Source organism: Microcebus murinus, chromosome 4 (assembly GCF_040939455.1).
Source record: "Microcebus murinus isolate Inina chromosome 4, M.murinus_Inina_mat1.0, whole genome shotgun sequence".
In the NCBI taxonomy this organism is placed as follows: Eukaryota; Metazoa; Chordata; class Mammalia; order Primates; family Cheirogaleidae; genus Microcebus; species Microcebus murinus.
Genome location: NC_134107.1, coordinates 44666514 through 44685957, shown reverse-complemented (window position 1 = coordinate 44685957; position 19444 = coordinate 44666514). Strand labels below are relative to the sequence as shown.

The following is a 19444-nucleotide window of genomic DNA, read 5'->3' as shown; positions in this document are numbered from 1 at the left end:
GAGGGTGAAGTTATAGAGGGATGCTTGACTGGAGTCTCTGACAGAGGAATGCAGCTATGGCAACCAAGCAGGAAGGGAGCTAGGGGAAGGAATACTCTGACCTCACTCTCTTTAGGTCCTCAGATCTCCCGCTGTGCCTCTCATCAGCTGAACCCAACAAGAAGCTAGAGGGCAAGGGTGCCTATAGATGCAGGCCACAGAGGGGTCAGCTTCCCTAGAGGTACACAGCAGGGTGGAAAAGCGTGGAGAGTGCATCTGGAGGGCACACAAAAAACAGCCAGCACAGTCTTCAACATGAAATGCAGAACCCCAAACAAAGAAACAGAAGAGAAAAAACTGGAAAAAAACAAGAGACAAGGCAGAGAACAAATGAAAACATTTTTAAAGCTCTACAATTCATATCTATAGAAGACAGACAGATGATATGACAATATGAAAAAGAACAGGAAACTATTTTTTAACAGGATTAGAGAATAAGAAAGAGCCCTTGGAAATTAAAAATAATAGCCAAATAAAAATTCCATTAGAAAGGCTGCAAAATGAAGTCAAAAAAATTTCCTCAGAAAGTAATAAGAAAAGTAAAAACATGCCTAAGAGGAATGGAAAGACAAAAAAATTAGAAGATAAGTCCAGGAGATTCAACATACACCTAACAGAAGTCCCAGAAAGAGAGAACAAACAAAAATAAGGAAAAAATACTTAAATTTTTTATAAGAAAAATTTCCCAGAACTGATGGGTATAGGCCTCTGGACTAAGAGGGCTCAATACATACCAGAATAATTAATAAAAGAGGACACATAACAAGGCCCATTAACCATAAAATTTCAAAACACTTAAGATAAAGAGAAGTTCCTAAAAGTTTCAAATTTAAAAATCTGGTTGTATCCAAAGGAAGATGATTTAGAAAAAACAACAGACTTCTCAGCAGTAATACTGGAAACTAGAGGACAATGGAAAAATGTCTACAAAAATCAGAATAAAAAGGATTTTCAATGTAGAATCCTACATACAGTTAAACTATGTGAAAACAGAGCAAATATATCTTCAGAAATTCAAGGAATCAAATAATTGATCTCCAACTACTCTTTCTCAGGAAGGTATCAGAACATGTGTTCCATCAAAATGAGACTAATCTAAGAAGAAAGAAGATACAGAACAGGGATTTAACACAGGAGAATGGTAAGCAGAAGTCACAGGGTAATGGCTGCTACACAGGGAAGGTGTGAAGTCACCATTTAGACTGGAATAGAAGGGCACAGTTCCAGTGTGGGGCGGGGTACAGTGGTGGTGGGGAGAATGCTGAAACATTTGATATATTTCACCACATTGAAAAGATTATAAAGAAGTGTGTTACAGATGTTTTGGGGGGATTTCGGAACAATTAGTAATTAGTACACAGAAAATCAGTCAAATGAATGGGGGAAAAACAGGCAATTTTAGCTCCAGGAAAAGAAAAAGTACAGCATAGGAACTATATCATGATAGCACTACTTGGTGTACATTATTTACACTGCTCACAATAATGGACTAATGATTGAACTCTAGATGGGAAGATGGAGAGAGAAAATGGAGGTGGTGGTATAAGATAATTAAATTTTTATTTGTATTAAGAAATCAATAGATAAATTTTATTTAAAATTGGTATCTTAAATAAGCATTTGGTTTAGAAATATACAGGTAGATATCCAAAAATAATTCAAAATGGCTGGCTCTGTGAATGAGACCAGAGAAAGGGAAAAAGTAAGGCAGAAACTGCCATTATTAAGTATTTTAGTATTTTTTTTTTACCCTTTAACTATGTACATATACCTGCAGGCCTCTGGTACCAGTCTGTGGCCTGTAAGGAACTGGGCCACACAGTAGGAGGTGAGTGGCGGGGGAGCATCTGAAGCTTCATCTGTACTTACAGCCACTCCTCAGCCCTTGCATCACCACCTGAGCTTTGCCTCCTGTCAGAGCAGTGGCAGGGTGAGATTCTCATAGGAGTGCAAACCCTACTATAAACCAGGCATAAACTATTGCATGCTCCTTATGAGAATCTAATGCCTAATGATCCAAGGTGCAGCTGAGGCGGTGATACTAGCACTGGAGGGCGGCTACGAATACAGATTATCATTAGCAGAGAGGTTTGACTGCACAGAGATCATAATAAATCAACTGCTTGATCCCAAAACCCTATCAGTGAGTGTTAAGTGACAATGAAATAATAATAGAAATAAAGTGCACAACAAACGTAATGTGTTTGAATCATGCCCCACCCCTGGTCTGTGGAAAAATTGTCTTCCATGAAACTGGTTCCTGGTGCCAAAAACACTGGGGACTGCTGACATATACTATTCTATAATAAACAAAAAGTAATCTAATTTAAAAATTGTATGCTCCAGAGTCAGATAACCTAGTTCAAATCCTGGTCCCATCAAATGTTAGTTATAAGATCTTAAGACAAGATGTTTAACTTTTCTGAGCCTCGTTTATTTCATCTGTAAAACAGGGTTACATGTTATAGTATATGTAATTGTATATAATATACATATGTACATAGCATGTGTAAGAATGTGTGTAAGAGTTTAGCCTGGCACTTGACATACAGTAAGCTCCCTGAGGAGGAAGAGATCATCAGGACTACACTTGATAGACAGATCACCTTGGCTCTGTTTCAAGAATAAAGACTAGACTCTCCCCACCCCAACACACACAATAATCAGGCAATAAGCAAAGTGAGGGCAGGGGCCATTTACTATGTCCTCTCACCCCATTCCTAGGGCCTAGCTTTATACTGTGTGCACAGGAAGAATACATGCATTAACGTATGTCTGTGGCATTGACTTAAGAACAGAGGAGCAAGAGAGATGACAAAAAGTGCCATATGGGAAGCAAGGTGAAACACCAGAAAGAGCACTGAAGTGAATCAGAAGAAACAGAAACAGACATTCTGAGCACCTACTCTGTGCCAAGAGCTTTTCCATAAACCACACAATTTGCTCCAATGATAAACACTTACAGAAGCTATTATTGTCTTCGTCTTTAGAGATGAGAAACCCCTAGTTGAAAGAGGATGGCAATCTTCCCATGGTCACACAGATATTAAGCAGCACAGCTGGAAATGGAACCCATGATTCCTAACTCCAAGGCCTCATGCCCCTTCTACTACATTATGCTGCTGGGGTAAATCATGCAACCCTTCTGAGATTCTGTTTCCTCCTTTGTACAACAGGGGCTGTACTTTCCTGGAGAACTTCATTACATTATGCTGCTGGGGTAAATCATGCAACCCTTCTGAGATTCTGTTTCCTCCTTTGTACAACAGGGACTGTACTTTCCTGGAGAACTTCAGAGTTATTGTGAGACTGAACAGAGGTGATGAATTGAAGTGTCTTGTACACTGTGAAGCAGTGAGCGCATGTAAGTGGCTACCAACATATGCAAGTGTGCCACACTAGGGCTATGCCATGGAGCTTCCTGACCAAGTCAGCCACTTGGCTTGGCTGCTGTGGGATAAGGAAAGGACTGGCCTTGGGCTGGGCCTGGAGTTGCAACTAGAATGGGGCACAATAGGACAAGGAGTCTGTTAGAATTCTGGTCTTGAACTCCTGAGCTCAAGCAATCCTCCCGCTGTGGCCTCCCAGAGTGCTAGGATTGTATGCATGAGCCACCACTCTGACCCCTGTTGGGGATTCTGGAGCCACAATCAGACTATAAATCATGACATCCAGTGTGCTGAGGGCCATAGGTCAGCAGCATCTTTCTCATCTTAGCTGAAAACACAAACCTACCAAAGTTTAGTATCTTACAAAGCCACAAGATTTAACCCACTGCCCTTCCTTCCAGATTCCTCTGTTGAATAGCCACTAGCTTCTAAAAATAGATCAAATCAAGTCATTTATCTGCTTTAAAACCTTTCCTGCACCATAACCTCATAGGATGAAGTTCCAGCTCCTTAGCCTGGCTTCTATGACCTGGCCATAGACATCGCTGTAGCCTTGTCTCTCACATTCTTCCCCATCCTCATGCCCACATTTCCCCCAATTTGCCATGCTTTCTTCATGCTTTTGTTCATGTTCATCCTATTCCTTGGAATGCCTTTCTCTTCCTCCTACTCATCCTTTAAGACCCACCCCAAACACCATCTCATCTGAGAAACATTCCCTTACCCCATGTTAGGATAAAGGTGTGAATTTATGGATGAACAAAACACAATCTTAGAAAGTGTGAGAGCTGGAAGAGGCCTCAAAGATTATCTTATATAATTCTCTTATTAATTCCATAAAGAAAAGGAGGTCCAGAGAAGGAAAGCAACCTGCCCGAGGTGACAGCAGTCTGTCTAGCACTCAGGTCTTTTGGCCCAGTGCTCTTTCTACTACATGGTTCAGCCTCTTAATTAATGAATGAATTCATGAATGTCCAAATGGGCAAACAGTGTCGCGCCCGCCTCGCCAGCAAGGAAGATGCGGCAACCGGAGTTCTTCTGACAGCGCTTTAATGGGGATTGCTTAACTGGTTACATGCGGAAGACGCCGAGGCGTTCTCGGCGGCTGCTTATAAAGGCAGTAAGTACACTGGGCATTGTCTGATTGGATAAGGCACTTGGAAGGGAGGAGACAAACTCTGCACATGCGCTGAGCACTTGTTTGTCAGACTAACAGCAGGGTTTGACCAGGAAGCGGGCGCCATCTTGGAATGGCGTTGCCACCGCGCCCCACATCTCCCCCTATTTTATTAATTAAATGAGAACTGAGCAACCGTTTAGCAAGGATGCAGAGCCTCACTTACCCAACAACAACCACCTTACCTCGTGCAATGAGCAAAACTCTGAGGTGTGCAAAGGCTGGTTGTGGGACTGAGGACATGCCTTCTCTGGTGCAATGGGAGAAATCCCTCAGAGTGCAAAGGCCATGTCTGCCAAATGCCTGGGGGTAGGAGCGGGTGCAACCCAAACCTAGGCTAACCCTTAAGCATGGTCAACCACACCTGTGTAGACTGTACCAATTCAAGTGCAGCAAATGCCTGTGCCAATACCACATGGTCCCTCCGTCTCTGGGCCTGCAGCCTACAGATGCACCACAGTCCGCCAACAGCCGCAATGATCAGCAAAACGGCCACGGCTGCAAGACCGGACCATTCCTTCAGATGATGGGTGGCTTGTTGAATCCATGCTGTCAATCCTGTGGCAAGGCTCAAATCCACACGAGTGGAGTTCACTTGCATGATGGCCAGTCTCAGGTCTCTGAGTGAGGAATCAAACTGTGCAGACCAGTTGCCTGTTAGATGCCTAGACAGCTGTTTAGAAAGATTAGCGGCAAAGGTAAAGTTCTCATAGAGCACAGAAGTGACACAGAGGCCGGTCATTCTCCACTCACAACCCAGCTGCGCAAGCTGCCAAAGAGTGTCCACCTGGTCCTGTACTAAATCCACTCGCTGATTCAGAAGCATAATCCCACCCTTCACATGGGCATTCAGAGTGGCTTGAGTGTCGAGGGCTGCGGCTACTCCAGCAGATAGATTGTTGAGAGCCTGAGCAGTATGAATCGCAGCTGTGATCCCGAAATCTCTGCGAGATCTAAACAGAGTCATAGAGCTAGGAGCTTCAACAGGAACAGGAATGTATCAGTAGTCAAGCAGGCATCTCCTCTGTCTTCTGTCCTGTCCTTTCCTTTGTCATTTTTATTTTTGGTACCTTTACATTTCTTTCTCTCCCTTTTCTTCTTTCTCGGCCTTTTCTCCTTTGGTACCTTTACATTTCTTTCTCTCCCTTTTCTTCTTTCTCTCCCTTTTCTTCTTTCTCAGCCTTCTCCCTTTGTCTGACTCTGAAGTACTGTCTTGATGGTCAGAGAGCACCTTTTGCCCTGCCTGTAACGAAAGCAGGGAGCTCACGGGCTCTCAATAACAGTCTACCTTGGTCAGCAAAGGTCCGAATTCGGTTCCGTCCCACGCGTCAGTTCTGAACTCTCTTCTATCGAGGTCGTCTCCGCTGGTGCCTCAAAGTTGTTTCGGTTCCCGGGTTTCAGCACCACTTGGTGCCTCAAAGTTGTTTCAGCTCCCGGGTTTCGGCACCACTTGTCGGCTCCCGGGTTTCGGCACCACTTGTCGCGCCCGCCTCGCCAGCAAGGAAGACGCGGCAACCGGAGTTCTTCTGACAGCGCTTTAATGGGGATTGCTTAACTGGTTACATGCGGAAGACGCCGAGGCGTTCTCGGCGGCTGCTTATAAAGGCAGTAAGTACACTGGGCATTGTCTGATTGGATAAGGCACTTGGAAGGGAGGAGACAAACTCTGCACATGCGCTGAGCACTTGTTTGTCAGACTAACAGCAGGGTTTGACCAGGAAGCGGGCGCCATCTTAGAATGGCGTTGCCACCGCGCCCCACAAAACAGAATATTGCTAAAGCACTGCTGATGGACAGCATTTTGAATGAATAGTCACAGCTATTCTGCATTTAAGGGCTTTAGGTGCACCCAGGAGGAACAGAGGATTCCACAGAGGCAAAAGCAGGACAAACAGCAGTCACTGGGCAGGTGGTCCAGAGGGGCACCAGTGTAGGCTGAGGCTTGTAAGTGCTGAGAGGCAACACTGTGAGTCTAGGTTTTATAGGGATAGACAATGGTGCCACTCAGGCTCAGGAAACTTGCTTCTGTCTACAGAAGGACACAGCAGGCTTGTGGACCTGACTGCATGGCCATTGTCAAAGCTGCCCAATGCCACACATGGTTGTCCCCTTGGGGCTATGCTCTGAGGAAAGACAAAGGAATAAGGGCTGGCCTCTGCCCCCCAGACAAGTACTATCAGTAACGCTAGCTCTGCTATTGTTTTTTCCTGTCTTCCAAAGTCACATGCATATTAAAAACTCAGTTTATGAGGCTCGGTATGCAAATTAAATGCAGGAAGCAGCACATGAGGGAAAGTGCAGACGTTGGAGTCAAGGGATGTTAGTTTGAATTCTGGGCTCCAATTCTTTGAGTCTCCATTTTTCCATCTGGAAAATGAGGACAATTTTTATCTGTCTACTTTCTACGTTGCATGGGTGATAATTAAATGATATATGCAAAGTGCTCAGAATGGTGCCAGCACTTAGTACTCCACTACTATCCCTTCTCTTTTACTCCGTAAAATGGCAACATCCTTTAAAGAAAAATGTTTTATCTTCTGCTATAACTGTCAACTTCTGAAGTATCTTCTTAAATAACTCAGGGGCTCTACACTGTCGAAACAATAAAGTCAATTCCCTTCAGCATGCTGTTGGAGACCCGGACCTAAGCTGTCTTGCTGGTCGACCACCTGTCCCTCAACCATGATCCACACTTCAGAGCCCTCCTTCCCTTTGCTCGTGCTGATCCCGCAGCAAAGAACACTGGCTTTTTACCTTCCTCCCCTTAAGAGCCATCTCTTCCATGAGGATTTCCAAAATTAACCATTCCTTCTTCACTCATTCCTCTAATTCTTATCATTGTCTGCTCTGTATTCATTCATTCAGAATGTGCCAGATTTAATTCATAGCTCTTTCCCACTAAATGTGAGCCTCAGTGGATAACCATTCACTGTATTCCTCCACAGCATCCATAATGCTATATAGCACATTATTGGCCAATAGTAAGCCACAGGGCAAGAATAAGGAAAATATTGCGTGTAATATTCATTCAGTATTTAGCAAACATATGGTGTACCTACTGCATGTAAGGCAAGCGTAGACAGTTTAGGTCTATTAAGACGTTTAACACAGTTTGTAGTTTGTGGACATGAGGACAGACTCTGAGGGGTACATGAAACTTTAGAAATTGTCTAGTCCAACTCCCACATTTCCCAGATGAGAATTCTAAGGCCCAGAGAGGGACAATAACTGCCTAGGATCACACAGAGAGTTTGTGGCAGACAGAACTGGGACCAGGACTCAACCCTGCACTGCAGAAGGCCTCCTCTAACTTACTCTAACTCTGTATTTTTCACTTTAAGTTCACCTTAATTAGATTGACTTTTGCAAGGCCTCAGTCTCTTGAGTATTTGTAAACATGTGCAGTGGGTCACAATTATAGTTTCTGTGAGCAATCCTAAAAGGACCAGAGCATCAGGCTAAAACATAATGGTCAATTTTGTGCCTAAAAAGATCAGCATGAGAGAACAATTTAGCAAGTATGGGAGCCTCCTCGACATCCCAGCACCCTCACCTTGTGGTGTTGTATAGAATGATTTCTGTGGGGTATAAACATTGCTTCTTTAGGAATAATAGTGAAAAAGTCCACCTTTATTAGGAGCTAAAAAGATACATCCTGGGATGTGAAGCTATGCCTTGAAAACATATGACTTCGCAGAAATGTGGCTTGAATGATAACAAGATTCTATAAAAACAGCTCTGTTTTACTGTGAAAATCTCAAATGCAAGAGGTTTTAGAAAGATATGGCGCCCCAAGCGGCCATGTGTGGTACTGACAATGAATATATAAATTCCAGAGCGGAGCAAGGTAGGACGGAGAGGGAACTGGGAACCAAGAGAACTAAAAGAGGCTGCTCTGCCTTTGCTGTCACTCTCTGCCTGGCAAACAGCCCAGGCAACCACTTGAGAAAGCTCATTGAAAACCAGGCACTGGCTCCTGTCTGAGTAGCAGGAGGTAGACCTGAGTTCTACTCCCGGCTCTGCCACTCTCTAGCTGTGCAATTTTGGTTAAGTTGCTGCCTCTCTTTTGCCTTAGGACTGCTCTGGCTGCAATGGGACCCCGGAAGGCAGCCAAAGGATTCAATAAATAGTTTTGAGATTAATGAACAGCCATCTGTTCGATAAATAATGAAGTTGAATCCACATCTGATATTGTACACCAGGAAAAATTCTAAATGGATCAAAGATTTAGATGTAAAAGATAAAATCGTAAAAGTGCATTTGTGTGCCACATAACAATGTCTCAGTCAATGACAGACCACATGTACAATGGTGGTCTCATACCATTATAATGGAGCTGAAAAATTCCTATTGCCTAGTAAAGTCATAGCAGTAGTATGTAAACTTTCATATCATATTTTTACTGTACCTTTTCTATGTTTAGATAAATTTAGATATATAAATGTTTACCCTTGTGTTATTATTGCCTACAGTATTCACTGCAGTAACAAGCCACACAGATCTGTAGGCCTAGGTATATAGTAGGCTATACCATCTAGGTTTGTGAAAGGATGCTCTACGATCCATCATAAGGATCACCTAACAACACATTTCTAAGAATGTATCCCCATCATTAAACAATGCAAAACTGTACTAGAATAAAATATGATGAAAGTCCTTTATACCCTGGAGTGGGGAAGACTCTCTGACTCAAAATCCAGAAGCCAAAGAAAAGACTGATAAATTTACTCTTAGTACTACCACACTGGGGATTAAATTTCAACATATGAATTTTAGGGGTGCACAACATTCAGACAATATAGCAAAGGCAAAGAATACTGTGGTAGGAAAAATAATGGCCTCCTAAAGATGTCCATGCTCTAATTCCTGGAGCCTGTAAATGCTCCATGGCAAAGGTAAACTGAATTAGCAGGTGAAATTAAGGTTGTTAATGAGCTGATATTAAGATAGAGAGATTATGCTGGATTATCTGGGTGGGACTAGTATAATCACAAGGGTCCTTACATGTTGAAGAGGGAGACAGAAGAGTCAGTGACTGAGAATAGAAGAAAGACTCAATGACCCATTGCTGGCTTTGAAGATGGAAGGGGCCACAAGTCAAGGAATACAGGTGGCTTTAGAAGCTGGAAAAGGCGAAAAAAAAAAAAAAAATGGACTCTCCCTGCAGCATCCAGAAAGGAATATCTTAAATAGGGCACAAATACTTCAAACCATTAAAGGAAAGATTGATAAACTGGACTTCATTAAAATGAAGAACTTCTATTCATCAAAAGACACCATTAAGACAGCAAAAGAGTAAGCTACCAACTGGGAGAAGATGTTTGCAATACACATACCCAACAAAGGTCTAGAATCCATAAAATACAAAGGATGCCTATAAATCATTAAGAAAAACACAGCCAAAACCCACTTTAAAACAATGGGCAAAGTCTCTTTTGTTTTCCATGTGGTTCAAATTGTTTTTTGGTTTTTTTTCATTTTAGCATATTATGGGGGTACAAATGTTAAGGTTACATATATTGCCCTTGCTCCCCTCCCCCCTGGAGTCAGAGTTTCAAGTGTGTCCATCACCCAGATGGTGCTCATTGCATTCATTATGTATGTATATACCCATCCCTCCTCCCCCCTCCACCTGCCTGACACCTGATAAATGTTATTCCTATATGTCCACTAAGGTGTTGATCAGTTAAACCAATTTGCTGGTGAGTACATGTGGTGCTTATTTTTCCATTCTTGGGATACTTCACTTAGTAGAATGGGTTCCAGCTCTATCCAAGAAAATACAAGAGGTGCTATATCACTGCTGTTTCTTATAGTTGAATAGTACTCCATGGTATACATATACATTTTATTAATCCACTCATGTATTGATGGCCACTTCGGTTGTTTCCACACCTTTATAATCATGAATTGTGCTGCTATATTAAAGTCTTTGCAATTAAGTCTTCAGACTTGACAAAAGAAGCAACCCACATAGCCTATAAGCACATGAAAAGGTGCTCCATATCGTTAGTTACAAGAGATATGCAAACTAAAATCAGTGAGATTCCACACTACACACTCATCAGAATGGCTGAAATCTGTAAGACTGAAAATACCTGGCAAGGATATAGCACAAATGGAACTCTCATATATGACGGTAGGCATGTAAACTGGTACAACTACACTGGAATTTACCCTACAACTATACTCTCTCACAATGAAATAGCATGTATACAAAGTTATTTGCTATAACATGGCTTATAATAAAAAACACTGGAAATGACCTAAATGTCTATGAACAGGGCACTAATTAAATAAATCATGGTACCTAAAAACACTGGAATGTTACGTAGCTATTAAAAAAAAGAACTAGGATGGCTTTTATACTGATATGGAAAGCTCCCCCAGATAAACAGTTGAGAAAAAAACATCAGACACTGAAAAGTATGTATAGTATGCTATCATTTATGTAAAAGCGGTAAAAACGTATTTTAGCATTCACTTATATGTGCAAAAAGAAACTAGAAGGATACAGAAAAAGCCAATAACAGGTATTAGCCGCATATATGGTAGAAGGTTTGGGGGAAACTGGACAGCTGGGGGATAGCATGGAGGGCAGGTTTTATATTTTAAACGTTGAAATGAAGAGGTGAAATACTCTCATCTGGTGGCCTTAAAAGAAGGCCAGACTGGCACAGTCTACAGGAAGGCAGTGTCAGATAGCAGTCCCCAGCTCTGAAGTTAGAGGCCTGGGTAAAAGACCCACACACAGACTCCTCCTAGCCACATGACCTAGGTGGGGCAAACAGCTAATCCTAGGCTTTATCATCCCTTCTCTAGAAAATGGGGTTAACACTAGTACCTGCTCATCAATTTGCTGTGAGGATTAAATGGGATAATAGAGGCAAAGCATTTACATTCTGCTTATCATATCGTGCATAGGAACATAAAAGTTTGTAACCTCCCTCTAAGCTCTCTACAAGATCCTGGGGTTTGGAGGCATCACCTCTCAGAAAACAGCCAGTGCCAAAAAAGAGTTATTTCTCTCTATTAAATTTTTCTATTTAATCCTTCCATGACACTGTTTGATGGGTTTCAGGCCAAGGTCAGATGTTCTGCTATATATATTACAAAGGTACAAAGGTTCAACAATTGGAAATCATCAGGGAAATGAAAAAAAATATCCATGCATACATTATAGCTCCAATTTAGTAAAAGAACTGGCTTTGCTTGGAGAAGGAGGCGGCACCACACTTGCCTGCCAATATCCAACCCTTTAACAATGCCTGTCTGGCAAGCCTGAGTGCTCCAGGAAAAGGCCACCAATAAAATCCTTCCAAGGGTCTGTGTGGAGCAGGGAGAGAGGAAACGCAGTCAGCTCTTTTTTCTCCACGGGAAGGGAAGGCTGAACAACTGCACATCAGGAGAGAAAGCAAACAAATTGCCCATTCAAGCCAAAATAAGCTGCTCCTGGGGGAAGCAAAACAGCTGCAGCCAATTCAGCCAGATACAGAGGTGAGGGACCCAAACACAGAGCTGGATCTGGGGAACCTGGCTCAGGGAGGTAGAGATCTTCTGAGCAAGTGGTGGCCACATGCCCTCAGCTCACCTCTGCTGGCCTCAGTCTATGCCTACAAATGGAAGGCAACCAGGAAGCTTTAACAAATGTGGAGGGAAATCCTGGGTGGAAAGGAAGAAAGCAAACTAGTGAACCAGCCAAGTGAGCGAGCACTTGCTGAGCACCTATCCTGAAGCAGGTACTGAACAGGTGCTTAATGTACGGTGGCCATTTGGAAGAACAACTTCTAGGGGTAGGCATCACAAACTTTACAGATGAGAAAGCAGGCTCCATAAGGCAGAGTGATCATAACAAGACACACAGGTAGAGAGTGGCCAAGCCAGCCAGGGCCAGTAACTTCAGCTCTCTCCTATGCCCAGCTCCAGCAACTCTTCCTTCATCTAAAGCAGAAACTTACACCACCTCATTATCCTGTCTAGCCATGGGGGCACCTGGTGGCAAACACAAACATGTCAAGAGAAACTGAACTGGGAAACAAAGGAAGGACCTAACCAAATTGCAAATGAGAAATAAAGAAACCTGGAAGCACATAAAGTAACAGAGTAGAATTTTCTTCCCCAGAAGAAAGTGAAATGTGGCTGCTGGGGGGCTTGTCTCCAGACGGAACATACAGGGTCTGAGTCCCTTTCTGGGACAGTGGACAGCAGAATTCTGACCTGGAACAAATCTGGGATAGCACTGTTTCCAGGGCTGCTGGGATATCCAGATCCCCCCGACTGGGACACCAGGCTCCAGTTTACAAATCCATTCTGCGGCTGTGCTGAGATCTTGCCGCAGACCCTGACATCCAGGGTGAGAAAAACAGTTCCCTCCCTAACTTCTGAAATTCCCACCCCGAGCCCCAGGCCTTCTTGTAGTCATCTTACAATTACTTCCTTCCTTGAGGTCTTATTATATAATAATAATAACAGCTAACATTTATTGAGCCTTTACTTTTGTGCTAGGTACTGTTCTTAGACTTCACATAGCCACACTATGAGGTCAGTAAAATGATATCCCAGAAGTAATTAAGACACAGAGAAGTAAGCCACTTACACAGGTTACACAGCTCATAAGTGGAGGAGGCAGAATTTGAATCCAGGCAATCTGACCCCAGTGCCTGATCTCTTTTAACCACACCACCCAGACTGCAGCAGGGCACAGGATATGACAGAATGGAAAGAGTAGTCTTGGGAGTCAGGCGGAGAGCTCTACTGTTTCCTGCTGCTGAACCCTGGGCAACCTGTTTAATGCTTTCAACCTCTGAGTCCCAGTTTTCTTCTCTATAAAGCAACAAATATACTCTGTAGAGTTGTGTCCATTACCTAAGACAGAGTGGGTTCTCAGTTAGGTCCTTTCATCCTTCTCTATTTCACGTCCTTTCCAGTTTGATTCGTCTGTCGCACATTATTAGACATCAGGGCTGCTTCTACCCTTGAGCAAAGTTTGGCTTCTTTATAGTCTGTTCTAGTCTACTCTATAATTCTTTTGTGCCTACCACAGGTGGGACACAGCACCAGGCACCGAAGGGGTAAGAACTCAGGGAATGAGGCTGCCAGCAAGGAAACCATCTAAGATGGGCAAGGGCAGAAGGTAGAGAAGAGGAGTTGCCTGTGAGAAATGGGGCTTTAAGCTGGTAGGAACTCTTCTCCTCCAGCTTGTCCCCCTCTTGCTGGTCACCAGCCAGGGCTAACAGGCAGCTTCTTGTTACTTCCTGTTGCAAAGCTTGCACCCTGCAGGGCACCCACAGAGGGCCTCATTCCTCCAATGGAGGGGAGGCTCTAGTTCCCTGCTGGCAGGCCAGCTTTTCCTCTGGACCATTCTTTCAGCAGACTTCCAGCCACACCCCAGGCACTAGGGACAAAAGGGGAAATAACAGATCTGTCCTCAAGGAGCTCTCCTGCGTGCCCTGTTCTCCCATTGCTTCTGATGGCCTCCTCACTTGGATAACGATGGACACACCTATCCAAAATGTCATCATTTCTCTTTCCCAGAAAAGAAATATTTCACTAGAACAGTTACACTAACAAGCAATTCTCCCCTTCCCCCACCGGGCCAAGAGAAAAGAGAAACAAAAGGAACAGCAGGAATTACACATACATTATCTCAACTAATCATCACAATAAACCTTCAAGGTGGAATTATAATCCCCATTACATAGATGAGGGAAAAAAATGGAAGCTCACACAGATGGTGCTGGTTTGAACCAATGCCGTTTGCCTGCAGAGTCCCTGCTCTTTCTACAGCCCCAGGCTGCCTAAGTCAGCTCAGCCTGCTGCTCTGCTAGCTCTGGCCCTCTCCTTTGTCTGGACTTACTTATTTCACAAATTTAGATTCCCTGCAATCTTCCTGTTTGCACTGGTCTCAGAGGAAGCCAACCTCTTCAAGTCCAGTGACAGCGGCATTAGCAACATCCTAGGCACTGCCTTTGACTCTTTGATTTCCCTATCTTAACTACACCCAGGCTGAAGCAGTTCCGGTATAAAGTATCTGGTACTGCTGCAAAGCATGCAGGTTTGCTGCTACATTTTTTAGCTCCCTCTCTGACTCCAGCCCTTTTATTCCCCACCCCCTCTGCTGGCTGGCAGCCTCCTACCTCTGCTGTCCTCGGTTCTGCCTCTTTGCACATCATGTTTGGACTTGCAAAGTAGTTTCAAACTACTGCCCTACCAGGCAGCTGAGCCAATATAGCTCAATTCCAAAAAGAGCGTGTGAGTCTCTGCTGAGAGCCAGGCACTGCTCTGGGTGCTGTGAATAGACAAGAAACAAGAGAGAAACACAAGGAGGGGCCTTGCCTCTCAGAAGATCAGGGTTAGAGGCTAGGAGAGAGAAGTAGACAAGAACAAAAATCACTGACACATAGCAGGCAGTGGTGGGGTTATAATAAGAGTGCTAAAATATCAGAGCTGGGAGGAAACTTGGTTTTCTATTTTAACTCCTCCATTTTACAGATGGGAAAACTAAAGCCTAGAGGAGGGCAATTACTTGAATTAATAATATCAGGTAATAACTAACATTTCTAAAACCCTTACTAGTAGCTAAGCACCATTCTATGTGCTTTACATATAACTCATTTAACTGTCCACCAACCCTATGAAGAAGGCGCTATTGCCCTCCCCATTTTAAAGATGAAGAAAATGAGGCAAAGAGGGATTAAGTACCTTGTCCAAGTTCATACTGCTAGTAAATGGAAGTCTGAATTGAACTCAGGCAGTCTGGCCCTACACTATAGTCTCTTTAATACACTGTGAGGTGGAGACTGAGTCTACCTGTGAAAGTAGTCAGAAGGCTTCTTAAATGAATTACTTGTAGGTTTAATTACGAAAACATTGAACTTTGATTATCCAGAGCCAACCAAGAGGAAGCCTCTATTAACCACAGGTTTAGGTCAAACTGGGAGTTCCTAAGGCCACTAAATACAAAGCAGTGAGGGCAGTGAGCAGAGCCCCATATTTCCAATGAAAGAGCCAAACCAATAGGAAAGAATTTGAGAATTTGGTATAAGGGATTCATTCAAAGAACCAGAAACAGTCCAGTCCACTCCCCATTTTTATGTCTGGCTTTCTACATATGATGTCCCCAGCCCATGAGTTCTTTAATATCTTCCAGTGTCACTTCCCAAGGCAGAAAGGCCATTGCAGGTACTTTAAAAAGATGCTCAAGGATATGGCTAGAAATTTTCAGAAAAGGTGCTTCTAGTAAACCCTTAGTTAACCAGAAACTTCCATTTCCCCAAATCTGTCCCCAAACACACACACACACACACACACATACACACACACAATGTGCACACACATGCACCCTGGCTTTTGGCTAACCAAGAGTCTTTTGCAATTCTGCCACATGAATTACAGAATAAACACAGCCATCAAATAAAAATTACTTACCAATTACAGCCAAATTATGCTCTGAGCCACAAGAGACCTGTAAAAAGAATGAAAATAAGTTATATGAAGAGAAATAAAATGTACACATGTTTCAGCCAGCATATTTTATGATCACAGTTATTTTCAAATGACACTAACATTCATTTTTGGCAAATTTTAGGAAAGAAGTAAAAAGGATCTCCATACCTGTCAATAAGGAAAAAAAAAAAAAGAAGTAAAAAGGAGTACCATATACAAAGGTTAAGACTATGATTACAACACATTCACAGCTACATAAAAAGAGTGGAAAAAATTGAATGGAAATACACTAAGATATTAAAGAAGTTGCCTTTAGCCAATGAGACAATGAGTAATTTTTTGTCCTTTCTTCTTTCTTCTTTTTGTGTTTTTTCAAACTATCTATAATGAGCATTGTTACTTTAAAAATGGAAAGATAAGCAATAAATATAACAGTTTTTGAAAACTAAAAAGACTATCACTCTCATATGGACTGATAAAATGAGCAAAGGATTCAGTAGAAATAGACTGATCCAGGGAGAAATGCTTGACTTTTCCTCATCTGTCCCCTCTCTGAACGTTCACCTACCAGCCACACAAACTATCTGCAGTTCTTTGAACACAGCATATTCTTTCTCTCATACTTCCAGGCCTTTGCACACACTTTTTTCTCTACCCAGAATGCCTTCTCCTCTACTGCCTAATAAATTTCTACTTACCCTTTAAAGTCTCAAAGCATCTTCTGAGATGCCTTTGCTGTTGCTTCTAGGTAGACTCAGGCACCCTGTTAAGTCATAATGACTCCTGCCATTATGTCATATGTACCCCATTGTCACAGCCATCTTGTTGCCTTTTAACATTTTTCCTTTCACTTGACTGCATGCCTCTTGAGAACAGGGCTGGAGTATCACATCTGTATTGCACAGATGGATTGTACAAGGCCTGTGACTCGGTTAACATCTGCTAAGTGAGGGAATCCATGAAAGATGTTCATGTTAGCTCCTGGCAAGAGGAGGGGTTCGGGTACTCTGAAAAGTTAATGCTGGAAGGGCCCTGGAGATCACCTACATTAGATGACAGAGGTATGGGAAGGGGAAATAAATCACCTCAGGTCCTAGAGCAAGCCTGTCCCAAAACTAAGACTAGGGCCACCATTCTGTTCTCTACTTCCATGAGATCAACTTTTGGATCCATATATATGAGTGATTCCTCATTGAGTGAGATGATGTGGTATTTATCTTTCTGTGCCTGGCTTATTTCACTTAACATAATGTCCTCCAGGTTCATCCATGTTGTCAGCAATGAGTAGAATTAATAATAATAGTTTGTATTTTTGAAAAATACTAAGAGATTTTGTTTCTCACCACAAAAATGACAAGTATGTGAAATAATGTGTTAACTAGCTTGATTTAGCCATTCCACTGTGCATATATATTTCAAAATATGCTATATGTGATAAATATATACAACTTTATCAATTAAAAAAATAAAATTAAAAAAAACTAAGATGAGAGCCACTCTGATTCTCCTAATTCTCGCACAAGTTCCTATATTGATGCTTCTCACTCTTTCCAGTGAGAACCACTTGGAAGTTATATCCAAAGATTCTTAGCACAGGTCCCTGACAGTTATGGTAACAGGCTCAAAAGGCATCTGAGCATTGGAAGCCAATGTGCACATTGGTAGGTGAGAAGTGGCAGCAAGGCTTCCTAGGCTTTTTTTCTGTGTCAAAGCTGTGCCTCCCAGATCCCAGCATCCACAAGGAAGAGGGCTCCCACACCTACATTGACTCCCTGATTGTCTGGCAAAGAAATTCCTGTGTATTTCACCCTCAGTAAATATTTCCAGGTTGTCTAGTCTTTGAGCTCCTTTAAGGCTGACTCTGGGTCTGACTTACCTGAGGGTTCCCACTATGCCTCACCAGGGGCCACATACACAGCACAAGATCATTATGTGCTTCCTGGCTATAATTAGCCTGGTTACCTAGGTATGTTACAGGAAGCTGTTTAGATTGAAGAATTGGGGGGAAAAACCCTAGATTTCTAACGATAGAGGAATATTTATGTAAATTATGATAGAGCCATTGAGAGGATTATTACACAGCCTTGGAAAATTATGCTTATAATAATAGGAACATACTCATATCATCATATGAACTTAAAAATCACATAAAACTATATATACAATATGATCTTAACTCTACAATAAAACATGAAAAAGAATGACTAAAAGGAGATACATCAAAATGCATGTTTTTTTTTCTTTTTTCTATACTTTCTGAATTTTATATATGATTCTTACAACCAGGAAAAAAATCTATTAAAAATAAGAAAAAATAAATATATAGTTCCCACCATAGAGAAAAAAACCCACCTGGGTTTAAAATCTGGTATGTTTAGAAGTAGTGGGGAGAAAGAATTTGAAGGAAACTTAATTATAAGGGTAGCTGAATCATAGTGGTAGGATTATAAAATATTTTTCTACTGTTCTCTATTTTCCAAATATTCTGTAACTGTGGAGGTAGCAGTAGCGATGGTGGCGGCAGCAGTAACAGCAGGAATTAAAGCACTATGTATTGAGGACTCATATGTGCCAGGAGTCTTGCCAAGGCAATTTATAAACATTATCACATTTTAATCATCACAGTAATCTTTTCAGGTAGATTTAATTTTGCTCATTTTAGACATAAGGAGATTGAGGCTCATACATATTAAATAACCTTCACAGCTAGTTAAGTGGCAACAGCAGAACTAAAACCCAGGTCTGCCTGATCTCCAAGCTAGTATTCTTTATTGCTGTATCATGATACCTTTGTTTTTTAAAAAATAAAGTTGTTTCATTTTACAAAATGCATAGAGAGAAAGGGCCTGCCTCTGACTTCCAGGGTTTACCCTAAGGCTGTGGACTGCAGAGCTGATTAGCTTTAAGGACCAAGAGCTTCCAGAAACAAGCCATTGACAAATGCCAGTATCAGGCAGCAGATGCTACTCTGAATTAATGAGTGAGACAGTGATGAAGGAATTTTGTCAAGACAATGTACAGCTTGAAGCTCAAAGCTCCCCACTGCTTCTTATTGTCTGTGCACTGGCATAGAGGTCAGAAGACCAACACCAGAGGCCACAAAATCCCAGTGCTATACTCCTTCAATTGTATCAATGACCATTTGCTTCATAATGCTCCTGTCAGTATCTACCCACTGCCCAGCTGCAGGCAGCTTTCTAGAAGACTCTGTCAACAATGGCAATATGCCCAGGAGAAAGAGATTCAGAGCCAGGAAGGTAGGTGAGTCCTAGGTCCTCTGATTTCTGGCTCAGAGACCTCTGGCAAGGAATTTAACCTCTTGGGCCTCAGTGTTCTCCGGTGTAAAAAGTAGATAACACAGTGTCTGTCTTGCCTGCCTTACAGAATCACTAGA

General features: G+C 42.4%; 1 protein-coding gene across 7 annotated transcripts in view; it reads right to left on the bottom strand.

The window, feature by feature from the left end:
• The window catches only part of SERGEF (secretion regulating guanine nucleotide exchange factor), a 236204-nt gene that overhangs the window by 68512 nt on the left and 148248 nt on the right, over positions 1-19444 (bottom strand). For 6 of the 7 annotated variants that reach the window (XR_012918959.1, XR_012918958.1, XM_012780647.2 and 3 more), the window contains one exon: positions 16033-16069. Coding sequence is in view for 4 of the 7 variants with exons in the window: in XM_012780647.2 (XP_012636101.1) it covers positions 16033-16069 (37 nt within the window). In the remaining 3 variants the exon portion in view is untranslated. Of the gene's footprint in view, positions 1-14741; positions 14894-16032; positions 16070-19444 lie in introns of all 7 variants that reach the window. The other variant, XR_012918957.1, reaches the window with a different exon arrangement.